The 14,927-nt window shown below is 34.3% G+C and overlaps 1 protein-coding gene across 1 annotated transcript in view; it reads left to right on the top strand.

Moving 5' to 3' along the window:
* BCAS3 (BCAS3 microtubule associated cell migration factor) overlaps positions 1-14,927 on the top strand; it is a 628,358-nt gene that overhangs the window by 144,899 nt on the left and 468,532 nt on the right. The window contains exons 10-11 of the mRNA XM_047833397.1: positions 4,820-4,927; positions 8,659-8,735. Of these exons, the coding sequence (XP_047689353.1) occupies positions 4,820-4,927; positions 8,659-8,735 (185 nt within the window). The remainder of the gene's footprint in view (positions 1-4,819; positions 4,928-8,658; positions 8,736-14,927) is intronic.

Raw genomic sequence — 14,927 nt, forward strand, 5'->3', positions numbered from 1 at the left:
ACAATGGAATATTACGTGGCAATGAGAAAAAATGAAATATGGCCTTTCGTAGCAACGTGGATGGAACTGGAGAGTGTGATGCTAAGTGAAATAAGCCATACAGAGAAAGACAGATACCATATGGTTTCACTCTTATGTGGATCCTGAGAAACTTCACAGGAACCCATGGGGGAGGGGAAGGAAAAAAAAAAAAAGAGGTTAGAATGGGAGAGAGCCAAAGCATAAGAGACTTAAAAACTGAGAACAAACTGAGGGTTGATGGGGGGTGGGAGGGAGGAGAGGGTGGGTGATGGGTATTGAGGAGGGCACCTTTTGGGATGAGCACTGGGTGTTGTATGGAAACCAATTTGTCAATAAATTTCATAAAAAAAAATAAATATCAATTAAAAATTTTTTAAAAATTTTATTTTTTATTTTTTAAAATTTACATCCAAATTAGCATATAGTGCAACAATGATTTCAGGAGTAGATTCCTTAGTGCCCGTTACCCATTTAGCCCATCCCCCCTCCCACAACCCCTCCAATAACCCTCAGTTTGTTCTCCATATTTAAGAGTCTCTTGTGTTTTGTCCCCCTCTCTGTTTTTATATTATTTTTGTTTCCCTTCCCTTATGTTCATCTGTTTTGTCTCTTAAAGTCCTCATATGAGTGAAGTCATATGATACTTGTCTTCCTCTGACTAATTTCACTTAGCATAATACCCTCCAGTTCCATCCACATAGTTGCAAGTGGCAAGATTTCATTCTTTTTGATTGCCAAGTAATACTCCATTGTATATATATACCACATCTTCTTTATCTGTTCATCCATTGATGGACATTTGGGCTCTTTCCATACTTGGCTATTGTTGATAGTGCTGCTATAAACATGGGGGTGCATGTGTCCCTTCGAAACAGCACACCTGTATCCCGTGGATCAATGCCTAGTAGTGCAATTGCTGGGTCGTAGGGTAGTTCTATTTTTAGCTTTTTGAGGAACCTCCATACTGGTTTCCAGATTGGCTGCACCTGCTTGCATTCTCCAAAAAATAAAATTTGTTTTGATAATTTTGTGTTGTCAATTATGTCTGTGTTCATACTTTCTTTTTCTTATTTAAGAAACAGATTTATCTAGGGGCGCCTAGATGGCTCAGGTGGTGAAGTGTCCGAGTCTTGATTTTGGCTTAGGTAATGATCTCACGATCTTGAGTTTGAGCTCCACATCAGGCTCTGTGCTGAATCCTAGCACAGAGCCTGCTTGGGATTTTCTCTGTCCCTCTCTCTCTACCTGTCCCCCTGCATATAAATCAATCAATCAATGAATCAATCAATCTTAAAAAAATATATTTTATCTATATTTTGTTCTAGAAACTATTTGGTTCTTATATTCTTAGGCTGTGATCTATTTTGAGTTATTTTTTATAAAATAACATGTAAAATAACTTATGTTTTATAAAATAACATATATATAAAATATATAACATAAGTTAGGGAAAAATTTAATTCCTTCCGTGCAAATAATTAATTTTTAAAAGCAACATTTGTTTAAAAATTATTCTTTCATCACTTAATTATATGGCACCTTTGATGAAAATCATTAGGTCATACATGTGAGTTTATTTATGGACGCTCTATTCTGCTCCCTTGACCTATATGTCTGGGCTCAGACCAGTACCATAATAACTTTTTTTTTCTTAAATTGAGATACACTTGCCATATGACATTATATTAGTTTCAGGTATACGATGTAATGATTTGATATTTGTGTATACTGCAAAATGATCACCACAGTAAGTCTAGTTAATATTTGTCACCACACAGTTACCATATTTTACTTTTGATGAGAACTTTTAAGACCTACTCTCTTAGCAACTTTTAAATATATAATACAGTATTGTTAACTATAGTCACCATGCTCTACATTGTATCCGCAGGACTTATTAATCTTCTAACTGGGTGTTTTTTCCTTTTGTCCATCTTCTCCCGTTTTGCCTACCTCCTACCTCTGGCAGGTATAGTCTGTTCTCTGAATTGATGAGTTCATCTTTTTTTTTTTTTTAATTCCGCATATATGTGAGATCGTACAATATTTGTCATTGACTTATTTCACTCAGCATAATGCCCTCAAAGTGTATCCATGTCACAAATGGCAAGATTTCCTTCTTTTAAAAATGCCTGAATAATGCTCCATTGTGTATGTATATCTGTATCTACCACATTTTCTCTATCCTTTTATCCATTGATGGACCCAGGTTGCTTACATGTCTTGGCTGTTGTAAATAGTGCTGCAATGAATATACCAGTGCATGACGTATCTTTTATTATTGTTATTATTATTATTTTAAGTTTTATGTTTATTTATTTTGAGGGCAATAGCAGGTGGGGGAGGGGTAGAAAGAGGGAGATGGAATCCCAAGCAGGCTCCATGCTCCAGTGCAGAACTCTGTGCGGGGATTGAACCCACCCACGAACAGCGAGGTCATGACATGAGCCAAAGTCAGAGTTGGACGCTTAACCCATTAAGCCACCATGTGCCCCTTGAGTGAGCCTTTTTTTTTTTTTTTTTGATAAATACCCAGAGGTGGAATTGCTGGATCATATGATGTTTTTACTTAAAAAAAATTGTTTTTAACTTAAATTCCAGTTAACATACAGCATAATATTAGTTTCAGATATAGAATTTAGTGATTCAGCACTTCCATACAACACCTGGTGCTCATCACAAGTGCAACCCTTAATCCCCTTTACCTATTTCACATACCCCCATTCACTTACCCTCTGGTAACCATCAGCTTGTTTTCTATAGTTAAGAGTCTGTTTCTTGGTTTTAATTTTTTGAGGGACCTCCATACTATTTTCCATAGTGAGTGCTGCAATTTACATGTCCCACCATCAATGCACAAGAGTTCCCTTTTCTTTGCACCCTTGCTAACTCATATTTCTTATCTTTTTGATAATAGCCATTCTAACAGATGTGAGGTGACATCTCCTATTATCTTAATTATTATAGATTAATAATGTTTCATACATATAAAGTCACTAATCATGTTTTGCAAATTTTCATAAATATTTAGAAATTAACTTGTTAAATGAGAGTGGTCAGAGCAGACAGGTTTGCCTTGTTCTTGATCTTTTGGTGAAAGATTTTTTGTTTTGTTTTGATTTGTTTTTAAGTCTGTGTAGATGTCCTTCAGCAATTTGAAGTTGTCTTATATGCAACAACCTTTCATTCCTGGGATAAACCTCGTCTCATTTTGTATTGCTGGATTTGATTTGTTAATATTTTGTTGGAGAATTTTTATGTATAGTCATGAGATACATAGATACAGAAATGTTATCTGTAGTTTCTTCCAAAGTATTTGTTTAGTTTTGCAATCAGGTGTTACTTGCTTCATAAAATAAGTTGAGAAGTTACTCCTCTTCTACCTTCTGAAAGTGTTTATGTAGGATATCTAAATATTTTTGTTTAAATGATTAATAGGATTTACAAATGAGCCATTTTTACAAGGATTTCACTGTGAGAAGTTTTAAATTATGAGTTCAGTTTCTTTTGTAGATACTGGAATAGTCAAATTATTTGTTTCTTTGTAGATTGGTTTCAGAAAACTAGGTTTCATGTTTTCTTTTCTTTTGCTTACTCCCGTTTCAATTCATTGATTTCATATTGTATTTTATTATTAATTCCCTCATTGAACTTTTATCGGATTTAACTTGTTCTTCTTTTCCTACCTTGTTAAGGTGGAAACATGAATCTCTTTATCTGTTCTAGAGTCAAGAACCCAGTCTCTTAATAACTATACCTTTCCAAAATAATCTGATCATGTGGAATGTACATTTATATACATTTTGGAGTGAGGTCTCATTCTGGTAGATTTTTTTATTAGAGTTGAACTGTTTCAGTTTAGAAAGTCTGTCAGCCTGTGGTATATACTTCAGTTTATTTTGATTTGTTTTGTTTTGTTTCTTTTTGTGTAAATATGTCAAAATTTTTACTTAGATTTATTCCAAGGTATTCAATATATTCATATATCCAATATATACGGATTTAAAATTTCACTTTATAATGGTTTGTCCTTAATTTATAAAAATATGGGTGGTATTGTACCTAGTGACCAGGGTAAATTGATATGTCAATTAATTAGCAATCCATATTACCAATTAATTCATGTATTAATCCATATATTAATGGTTCTTCTTTATTGTGGGGTTGTCTTTATGTATATTTTGACATACAGATTTGTCTCACTGGGTTTTATACAAACACAGGCAAATTCTTGGCAAATAATGACAGCTTTTTTTCTTCCTTATAGTAATTTCTTTTCTTGCCTTATGCACAGGACTTTTGCATACTGTCTTGAGTAGATGTGGTAATAATGAGTATTCTTGTCTAGTTCCTGATTTTAGGGTGAAGGTTTTCAGTGTTTTACCATTATATATAATTGATAGTTTTTCTTAGTTTTAAGGTTGCTATACATTATCAGATTAATGAAATATTTCTTATGAACAAGTTTTTAATTTTATCAAATACTTTTATGTATTTATTGAGATAATCTTATAGTTTTCTTTTGTATAGTAATAATTTGGTGAATGAGTTTCATTTTCTTTTTTCCCCCTAATTTTGAATTAATGAATTGATTGGGATATATTATGATATTATGAACTATTTTAATAGTTCAAGTAAATTTCCTTGTATTATGTTAATTAGGGGTTTTAAGATTATGTTAATAAGAAAATATAGAGCTTACTGCCCCCCCCCACATTTTTAAAAATATGGCTTTTGTCTTTTTTTCTTTTTGTTTTTCTTTCTTTCTTTCTTTCTTTCTTTCTTTCTTTCTTTTTAGCACAAGTCCACCTTACTGTTGTGTAGATCTATATTCACTTCGTACTGGTGAGATGGTCAAGTCTATTCAGTTTAAAACACCTATCTATGATCTCCACTGCAACAAGCGGTAAGCATTTTTTCATGTATTTCTTCTTTTTAAAAAATATTTTTTAATGTTTATTTATTTTTGAGAGAGAGAGAGAGACAGACAGACAGACTGAGCAGGGGAAGGGAGAGAGAGACACACACACAGAATCTGAAACAGGCTCCAGGCTTAGAGCTGTCAGCACAGAGCCCCATGTGGGGCTCAAACCCATGAACCTCGAGATCATGACCTGAGCCGAAGTGGGATGCTTAACCAGCTGACTGAGCCACTTTGGTGCCCCTTTCATGTGTTTCTTATACAAAGTAATGCACCTCCTGGGCATGTAGAGCTCTACTGGTATCATTGACTATCTTTGATTTATTCATTTTTTTTAAAGTTACAAAATACCTTCCCTGAATTTTGCCAAGTGGAGTAACTGTTAAGATTTCTGAATGAATGTTTTCAAACTTCCAGTCTTGATCCATTAGTGAATTAAGTTTAGCGAGTCATAATCAGTATTTTAAGACTGAAGATTAAGCATTGCTTTGGGAATACAAGCATACAAAGATTAAGCATTGCTTTGGGAAACTTTTTTACATGTATAACATAGCTTTTTAATATATAGAATGTATGAACTTCTGTGGGTTTACTGGTTTATAATGTGAAATATAACTTTCCTGTTAGCATTCATCAAAACAAAGCATATATCTGAACAATAAAAGTGGCTTTTAAATATTGTTATTTATTTATATTTAACAGTAGAACTAAAGCATGGACTAGATACATTTTCCTTCTTTCAAATCTATTTTGTTAAAATCTCTAAGAAAACACTCAGATCTGGGTTGAACCTGACCTAATGATAATGAAGATTTAACTTATAGCCATTGAATATTAGGGGAGAAAGGGACCTTAAGAATCTTCTATTACTCAGCACTTCATTTTACGTTTGAGAAAATTGCAGCCCTGCATTGCAAAATGTCTTGATCAAGGTCATGGATGCAGACTGTAAATCTGAACATCTCATCAAAAAGCAAACACATGGAACATGGAAAACACAATATTTTGTGCTGTGTCAATATAAAATAAATTTTGTAATAAAAGACTCTCGGGTTAGATTTTAAAGAGATTCAAAAAGTGACTCAGAAAGGTTGAATATAAAAAGAAGCTAAAGACAGACCTGACAAATGCAAACTAAAAGGATATGTGGGCTTTGATACTAATGATAAAAGTGTTTGAATTCAAGTATAAAAACATGAACTAGGACAAAGAAAAGCTGTTCAGTGACAGTGTGCAGTTCATAGTGAAGATCTAATTATTATGCATATTTATACTTTAAATAATCTCAAACTCAAAATTATAGGAAACAGAAATATTGTTGCTGGGATAACGTAATTATCCAGTGACACAGCAAATTATTCAAAATCAACATTATTGAATGGCTGGATCCAATGGATAATATATTTAACCTGGGAAAATGTAATGAAAGCCCTTTTTCAAGTGTCCTTGTGCTGTCTCACACAACAGATTACATACCTACTTAGCCAAACAGCAACTTGCACACACTTGGAAAGGGAGATTAAGTACAAATAAGATTTGTAGGGCACAATTTACTTGTAGTACTACAAATACGCAAATACACTAGAAGACAGAGGAACAAAGTGCACTTAAATTTTTAAAAAAGTATTTCTTGCAAAATATTTTAAAACTGTTACAGAGACAGGGTGCCTGGGTGGCTTAGTTCGTCAAGCTTCCGACTTCGGCTCAGGTCATGATCTGATGGTTCACGAGTTCGAGCCCTGCGTTGGTCTCTGTGCTGACAGTTTAGAGCCTGGAGCGTGCTTCAGATTCTGTGTCTTCCTTTCTGCCCCTCCCCCGCTTGTTTTCTCTCTCTCTCTCTCTCTCTCTCTCTCTCTTTCTCTCTCTCTCTCTCTCTCTCTCTCTCTCACACACACACACACACACACACACACACACACACACACACACAAATAAATAAGACATTAAAAAAAACACAACCTGTTACAGATGCTATGAATGGCAGATTTGGGTTTTTCTTAAGTCTGCACTTGTTCCAAGTACTGTGTTCCAAGTACTGCAGTTAGGTCAGCTTTTCCTACAACAAATATTTTTGTGTTTATCACTTTTAATTTTAGCCATGAAGTAATGAGCACATTTAATGTGAAACAGATATAAATTACATTGAAAATTAATACAGTTAATTTTTTTGTAGTCATCAGTGTGCTCGTCGTAATTAGTAATTGTGAAACTTGTAAGTAGGAGTAAAAGGAGATAAAAGAGTGATTTATGAATATGAGATATCATTAATGAAAAGTGATTATGAAATTCTCTGGATATTTGGTTGATATAGCAAAGGTTCATATTCTACCTTTATTTTTTTTTTAAGAAAAACTATTTGAAGATATGTTCCAACAAAAAACATCTGTTGATTTGGGCACATTATGTAGTATTTTTAAAAATTGATTTTCCCATTAGAAGTTGCATGAGTTCAAATGGTGAAGGTTAGAGGAAAAGCTATCATGCGGATTTCAGGATACTGCTTAGATTTTGCTCTATAAAGTGTCAAATCTATTCACCAGGTCTTTCCCTGGTTAATTTTGCATTTGGTTTTGCAAATCAGCTCTATGGCACAGTGTTTTGGACTTAGCAATATTCATAATAAGTTAAACTGTCCTTGTTGGAATCATTCTTTGTTACTGTATTATGGGGAGGGGCTGCTTAATTATAGCAAAACTTTTCATCTCTGGTTTTCTGCGTTTTCTCTCATTTGAGTTTGTCACCTTCTTATTATGGGTTCCCTAAGCCTTTAACCTGGGTCTGAGGATTGGTTGGTTTCTTATGTTAAGTGCCATGACTGACTCATTTATTATGTGTTGTCAACTGTGTTAAGGATTTTGTTTTGCATTAGCAAATGAACAAGATTATTAAAGCATGCATGTTGAAGACAACACTTTTCTTTTTTCCCCGCTCACCATTAACATCTGTTACTCAGGCTTACCTCCCCCAAATTTGGAAAAATACACTGAGCATGTTAAATATTTAACAATTGTAATCTTTAATTATTAAAATGACTTTGAAATTTATATCTTTACATTAATGTTATGCAAGGAGAAGTATTCTAAAACATAATTTATAAAATAACTTCATTTTGGATGTATTTTAGGAATTTTGATTATGAAAAAATTTTATAACTGAATTATGTTCCTAATTATTTGCACATCTTGGGCTTTGGGAGATAGTTCATACAGATTCTGATTAAATTTTAATATATTGAATCAATCAGAAATGGCTCATTTATACTGAATAACAGTTGTCTGAGTTTGCTTTCTTTCTTTTGCTCTTGTGTTGGGAAATTCAGCAGTCATTTTAAGTGACAGGTTACATAAATCCATTTTATGTTTAATTTCATGACTTTGAGCAGCACTGGAAAACACTTTTAGTAAATAGCCAGCAGTTTATTGATTTCATACATTCCTAATGAAGATAGATTTATTTGATTAATAATGAATGAAAATAAAATTTTATTCAGAGAAAAATAATTTTTTAAGCTATAGTTTGTTCTGTCACTTTTCTTCTAATCATGTTTTTCTTGATTACTATAAGGATTTTGTGGTTCTGTTTTTATATTTTAACAGGCAGAGGTTTCTTGCCAAAATTGCATTGGTAGATACTTATTTAAATCTAATGATTTATCTTATTTATAATTTAATTTACAGAATTTCACATTCACATTTTTTTCCCCCCTCTAATTTTAGGATCCTCGTTGTAGTCTTGCAGGAGAAAATTGCTGCCTTTGATAGCTGTACTTTCACAAAAAAATTTTTTGTCACAAGTATGTATCAAATTGATTTCTTATACATTTGAGTTTATACTATTTGATAGAATCAGCAAACTTACTGTAATCATAACATCAGTGTTTCGTGGTTATTTGATTATTATGATATTCCAGTGTTTCTGTGGATCTCTTACTACTGTAATTTTATGGTGTATCTTTACAACCCACAGCACATTTTCTATCTGTTATCGAGGACACCTTGTACTGTATTGCCTCAATTTCTCCTTAGTCTCCTTGAGTAATTGTGATTAATTTAGGTTCATGTAGCTATCTATGTTATACTTTCAAAGCCTGTGTTAAATTACTTTATTAACATAACATACTTGAAGAGATATCTGGGTTATTGCAACTGAGGGATTTGAAACTTAGAGAAATGTTTCAGTCTCTTTCTGTGTCTCCCTCCTTCTTATTCCATCTCCCATGACTTCTAGTACTGTTTGAAAGTGCAAAAATAAGCATAGAATCTGGAGCCATACATGCACTCACTGATTGGTCGACTGATTTTTTTTTTTAAGACTTATGTATTTATTTTGAGAGAGAGAGAGAGAGAGAGAGAGAGAGAGAGAGAGAGAGAGAGAGAGAATCCACACACACATGTGTGGGGGAGAGAGAGGGAGAGAGAGAATCCCAAGCAGGCTCCATGCTGTCAGCTCAGAGCCTGATACAGGGCTTAAACTCATGAACTGTGAGATCAGGACCTGAGCCAAAATCAAGAGTCAGATGCTTAACTGACTGAGCCACTCAGGCACCCCTGACTGATTTTTGGTTTTTTTTGAAAGGCATTGGTTCATGCAGTTGTGGGGGCTGGCAAGTCCACAGTTGTGGGGGCTGGCTGGCAGGTCAGCAAGGTGGAGATTCCAGTAGGAACTGAGTCCAAAGGAAGTCTGGAGTTAGAATTTTTTTCACTATACTTCTAGTAAAATAGTAGTTTTCATTCTTATCTTCTATATTTTAACTTCTATAACTCACCATCAAAACTATATATGTTTTTTCCAAAGAGTATAATTATGCATATGCTGCAGAAATAGTTTTGTTGGAACAGATCCCAGGTTTGTTATAACTAGGGAATCCAAATCATATTGCTGTAGCTCTTGAAGTATCACGGTTATTTACATACTTATTCATTAGGCTTATCAAATATCTGCGATGTATTAAGCACTGGGTAGTAGACATTATCCTTTCTGATAAGAACTCATGTTCTTGAGATAACTAGCACATTTATATGGAATTGCATGTATTATATATGATATATAACACATAATGTAATAACTCATAATGCATGGTTTATAATTTTGTAGACTAGGAAGGAGAATTATGACAACTTGTCTTTGGCTTGCAATCATCTCTCAGAGATCCACAAAGATAATAATGGAGATCATGTTACTGGGATATTTTTTGTTTTATCACAAGGCCTAATGTGTACCATTCATATCTTTGGCCCCTGGGACATTGATTAGCACAGTGTAGGCTCTCATTAAATATTTCTTGAATGAGTACATTAATCCAGCTATCAGTGATTTTATGGTGATCAGAAATGTATTTATATTTTAATAATTATTAAATGTAGATTATTAGGCAGGATTTTATATTGTTACATTTATATGTAAAAAAATTAAAAAGTTTTTGAGGAACATGTATATTTGTTAATAACATCTTCATTCACAAATGTATTATATAGGTAATCTGGGAAACTTTGGATATTACATGGCCTGTTTTAGCTTATTGTTTCTTATACAGGTCTTATGCATTAATCTATTACATTATATTTGTATTACTCATTATTACAATTAAAACAATAGAGAAATAGAACATATCTAAGGAGCCATGTCTGAATCTATCCATTACTTCCATGGGTGTGGGCTACAGAGCAGTGAATCAGGACAGTGTGAACACTTCAGTCAGATTCAGATACCAGGTTTTTTTGAGCATTTATGTTACATTTTATCAGTGGTCTTCTGCCCTTCATCATTAATCAAAGATATGTGTGGCCTGACTTCTGCAAAGTCAGATATCTCTGTTGTGACTCCATATCTTTTTTTATATATTTTTTTAATGTTTACTTATAGAGAGAGAGATAGAGAGAGAGAGAGAGAGAGCGAGCGACAGAGCATGAGCAGAGAGGGGCAAAGATAGGGGGAGACACAGAATCTGAGCAGGCTCCAGGCTCTGAGCTGTCAGCACAGAGCCCGACGCGGTGCTCGAACTCACAAACCGTGAGATCATGACCTGAGCCAAAGTCGGTTGCTCAACCAACTGAGCCACCCAGGCACCCCTGTTGTGACTCCATATTAATTTTACACTTAGAATCTCTATTTTTTATTAGCTAATTTTACCTTTTAAAATCAGTTCAGGAGAATAGAACTACTTTCTTTTTTCTTTTTAAAAAATAAAGATAGCCTACTTTTGCCCTCTCAGCTGAGTGTTAAATTGGGGGGAAAAATCCCAAATCATTATTTGTTAAGATAGTTTATTTAAATGACAATGTATGTTTTGAAATTTAAACCTTATTTAAACATTAGGCTCTACTGGACTGTGTATGTTGAAAGTAATATTATATTTACCAATAGATCTAAGTTTCTTTCTTTGTAGTAAGTGTTGGTAAAACTTCAGTTGTCACAGTGACTAAAGAGAAGTTAATAAATATAAATAATTTAATAATAGAGATATTTACTTTAATTTATTTATAGTTTTTTTAGTAAATAAGTAAAAAATACAGATTTTCAGTAATTAATTACCCAGTATAGAATTTTAAAAGAAAAATTAAACTTTATTATAAAGGAACAACTATAAAAGCGTTGGTGTACAATATAGTAATTCAGCAATTCTACACTTGATCTTACCCAAAAGGCCAAGAAGTGATAGTAATTCAACAATTCTACACATTACTCAGTGCTCATCATGATATGTGTGCTCTTAATCCCCTTCACCTATTTCACTCATCTTCCTCTTTCCCCTGGTTTGTATTCTGTATTATAGACTCTGGGTTTTTTTGTCTCTCTTCTTTGATCACTTATTTTGTTTCTGAAGTTCCACATATGAGTGAAATCATATGGTATTTGTTTTTCTCTGATGTATTTCACTTGGCATAAAATCATTAGACTTATGTATTGAACTTATAATTAGATTTGAAGGACACAAGCTTTGTAATATTTTTGATACACTGGAATAAGAATAGGCCTTCCAGAGTACTCTGAAGGGAGAGGGGCAGAGAGAGATGGAGACGCAGAATCAGAATCAGGTTCCAGGCTCTGAGCTGTCAGCACAGCCCCATGAGGGGCTTGAATTCATGAGCCACGAGATCATGACCTGAGCCAAAGCCGGACACTCAACTGACTTGATCCACCCAGGCGCTCCATTAGTGTTCATTCTTCCTTGAAATTATGAAGTTCTTGTTGAAAGAAGGTGAATTTTTAGTTACGTTAAAATGGTTAAATGTATTTTTGATTTTTAATAATTTTGCTTATTTGATAGACATTTAGTATATATACGGTAAAAATATTGTGTTTTATTAAATTAATAATGCTGCAGAAATACTATTTCATCTCCTATGAATGCCATTGAAACATTTTTAAAAAAATTTCAGTAAGTACATACTGTTATTTAAATAAAGTCATGGTATAATGAACCACCATGTACTTATCATCTAGTTTCAAGAATTATCAGTTCATGGATAGTCTTTTTTATTTATACCTTTCCTCTAATTATTTTGAAGCATATCCTGGACATTATTTAATTTCATCAGTACATATTCTATTATGTATATCTAAATGATAAGAACTTACAAAATTATATTTTTGATACACTAAATGACCATATATAATATGTCATCTAAACTGAGGTCTTTTTATTTGAACAAATGCTATACTTGATTTAATCTTGTCAAGTCTGGTTAACAGGTATACTAGAAATGTTCTGGGCCAACAGGGACATGTATCTTACATATTTCCTACCATCTCAGCTTCCAAGGTTTTTAACATAGAAAAACCTTCTTAAGAATATCCAATATCCTTGTCAACTCTTTATTTCTACAACTCATTTTCATGCTGCTTATGCTACATTTATTTTGAACCCCACTCATTATCCTCATTTCTTTGCAGGTACACTGTTGCTTTATTTTCCTGCCTCAGTTGGCCTTTTCACTAGCACCCTGCCTTCCCAGAATGTATTAAGCCTACATATCTTTCTAGGCCCTGTATCTGTTTTAGTTCTTTTTTTTTTTTTTTTAAATTTTTTTTTCAACGTTTATTTATTTTTGGGACAGAGAGAGACAGAGCATGAACGGGCGAGGGGCAGAGAGAGAGGGAGACACAGAATCGGAAACAGGCTCCAGGCTCTGAGCCATCAGCCCAGAGCCCTACGCGGGGCTCGAACTCACGGACCGCAAGATCGTGACCTGGCTGAAGTCGGACGCTTAACCGACTGCGCCACCCAGGCACCCCTATCTGTTTTAGTTCTTATGTGAACTATTTCCTGACACCTTTAGTTTAAAGCAACCTTGCCTTCTTTTAAGTCCCCAAAGATAACAATTCCCAAAGTCTGTTGGCAGAACACTAGACCTTCAACATGTGCAAATCAGAATGCCCTGGTCAAATATACTCAGGAAATGCTCTCTCCTATTGGAGAATGGTAATGGTGATTAACCTTTTTATTCTGCTTAAATTTATTTACTGCCATTTCTTTTTTTAAAGAAAAAAATTTTTTTAACATTTATTTTTGAGAGACAGAGTGAGACAGAGCACGAGTCGGGGAGGGGCAGAGAGAGAGAGAGAGGGGAGACACAGAATCCAAAGCAGGCTCCAGGCTCCTAGCTGTCAGCACAGAGCCCGATGTGGGGCTCGAACTCACAGACCACAAGATCATGACCTGAGCCAAAGTCAGACGCTTAACCGACTGAGCCACCCAGGCACCCCACAGGTCATGATCTCATAGTTATGAAATTGAGCCCCGTGTCAGTCTCTATGTTGGGCATGGAGCCTGCTTAAGATTCTCTCTCCCCCCTCTTCCTCTACCTTGCTCATGCTCTCTTTCTTTCTCAACACCCCCCCCCAAAAAAACCAAAAAAAACACCCGAAAAACCTTTATCACAGCTATTTTCTGGTTTCAAAGCATCAGTGGCCCTTTACCAAGATGTTTAGTTAACCAATATAGTTTAGAATGTAGTACAGCTCTGTTACAGGTCATCAGATAAGGAAAAAATTATTAATATAAGATCAGTACTGACCTCATGGAGGAGGTCTGAGGTAGAAATTAATAGTTTTTGGTGAATATTTAAAGAAATGAATATATGAATGAAGATTCTCCTACATATTGTGTTGGAGTAAACCCAGAAATTTTCTTGAAATACGAGTTTATTTGAAAAATGTATGTTTGTAGTCATCAGCTCTTGAGTATCTCTCCTGTACATGGAGTGTTTCCCCTTTTGAGAATAGGAAGATCTGTTTTATGAGCCTTTAGCAAGTACAAACTATCAGTGAAGTTAAAGATGAATGGGAGACTGAATCATTATTACTCTTTCTTAATGCTTTTGTTTTTTCTTTTTTAGTTGATATCCCTTGGGACCTTTGCCATGTAGTCCTAAATGCTTCCTTCTGCATTGCTGGACCCACCGAGTGGTTGAAATAAGTGTTATTGAAGTGTTAGTCTCTCTTGTATTCTGTGAATTGTGCATGATAAGAAGAGATCTGGAGGGATTGGCAGTGTATATAGTATTGGAGTCAGGTGCCTTATAAGTGACATACAGCTTTATAAGTAAGTCTTGGTCAAGTGGCTGGAGGCCCCAAGAAGTGAGTTTTTAGTAATACCTGATTCATTAGGATTATTACTTATTCTCTCAGTGTGGTGTTTGTAAAATAGCTCTCATGATATCGGGATGCCATAAAGTCTATTTAATGTGAAGGTCATTAAATCTGAAAGGTATGTTACTAAAAAATATTGAAAACTGGGGTAGTATAAAAGTACACCTGTCATTTCTGGGGATAAATAAAATGGAAATAAGTGTAATAAACTGTGCTTTAAAGCCCAGTGATGTCTTTTGAGGACAGATGTTTAGTATAGTTGTCAGAAGGCAGGGTAGTGCATAACCTTGGGAGAATAGGACTGGAGGGTATATGAGATTGGGCTTTTGGGATTCTATAAAGTTTTGGGGTTTTTGTTTATTTTGTTTCAGGTACTGCATATGCGTGTATATGT

Source organism: Prionailurus viverrinus, chromosome E1, assembly GCF_022837055.1.
Source record: "Prionailurus viverrinus isolate Anna chromosome E1, UM_Priviv_1.0, whole genome shotgun sequence".
NCBI lineage: Eukaryota > Metazoa > Chordata > Mammalia > Carnivora > Felidae > Prionailurus > Prionailurus viverrinus.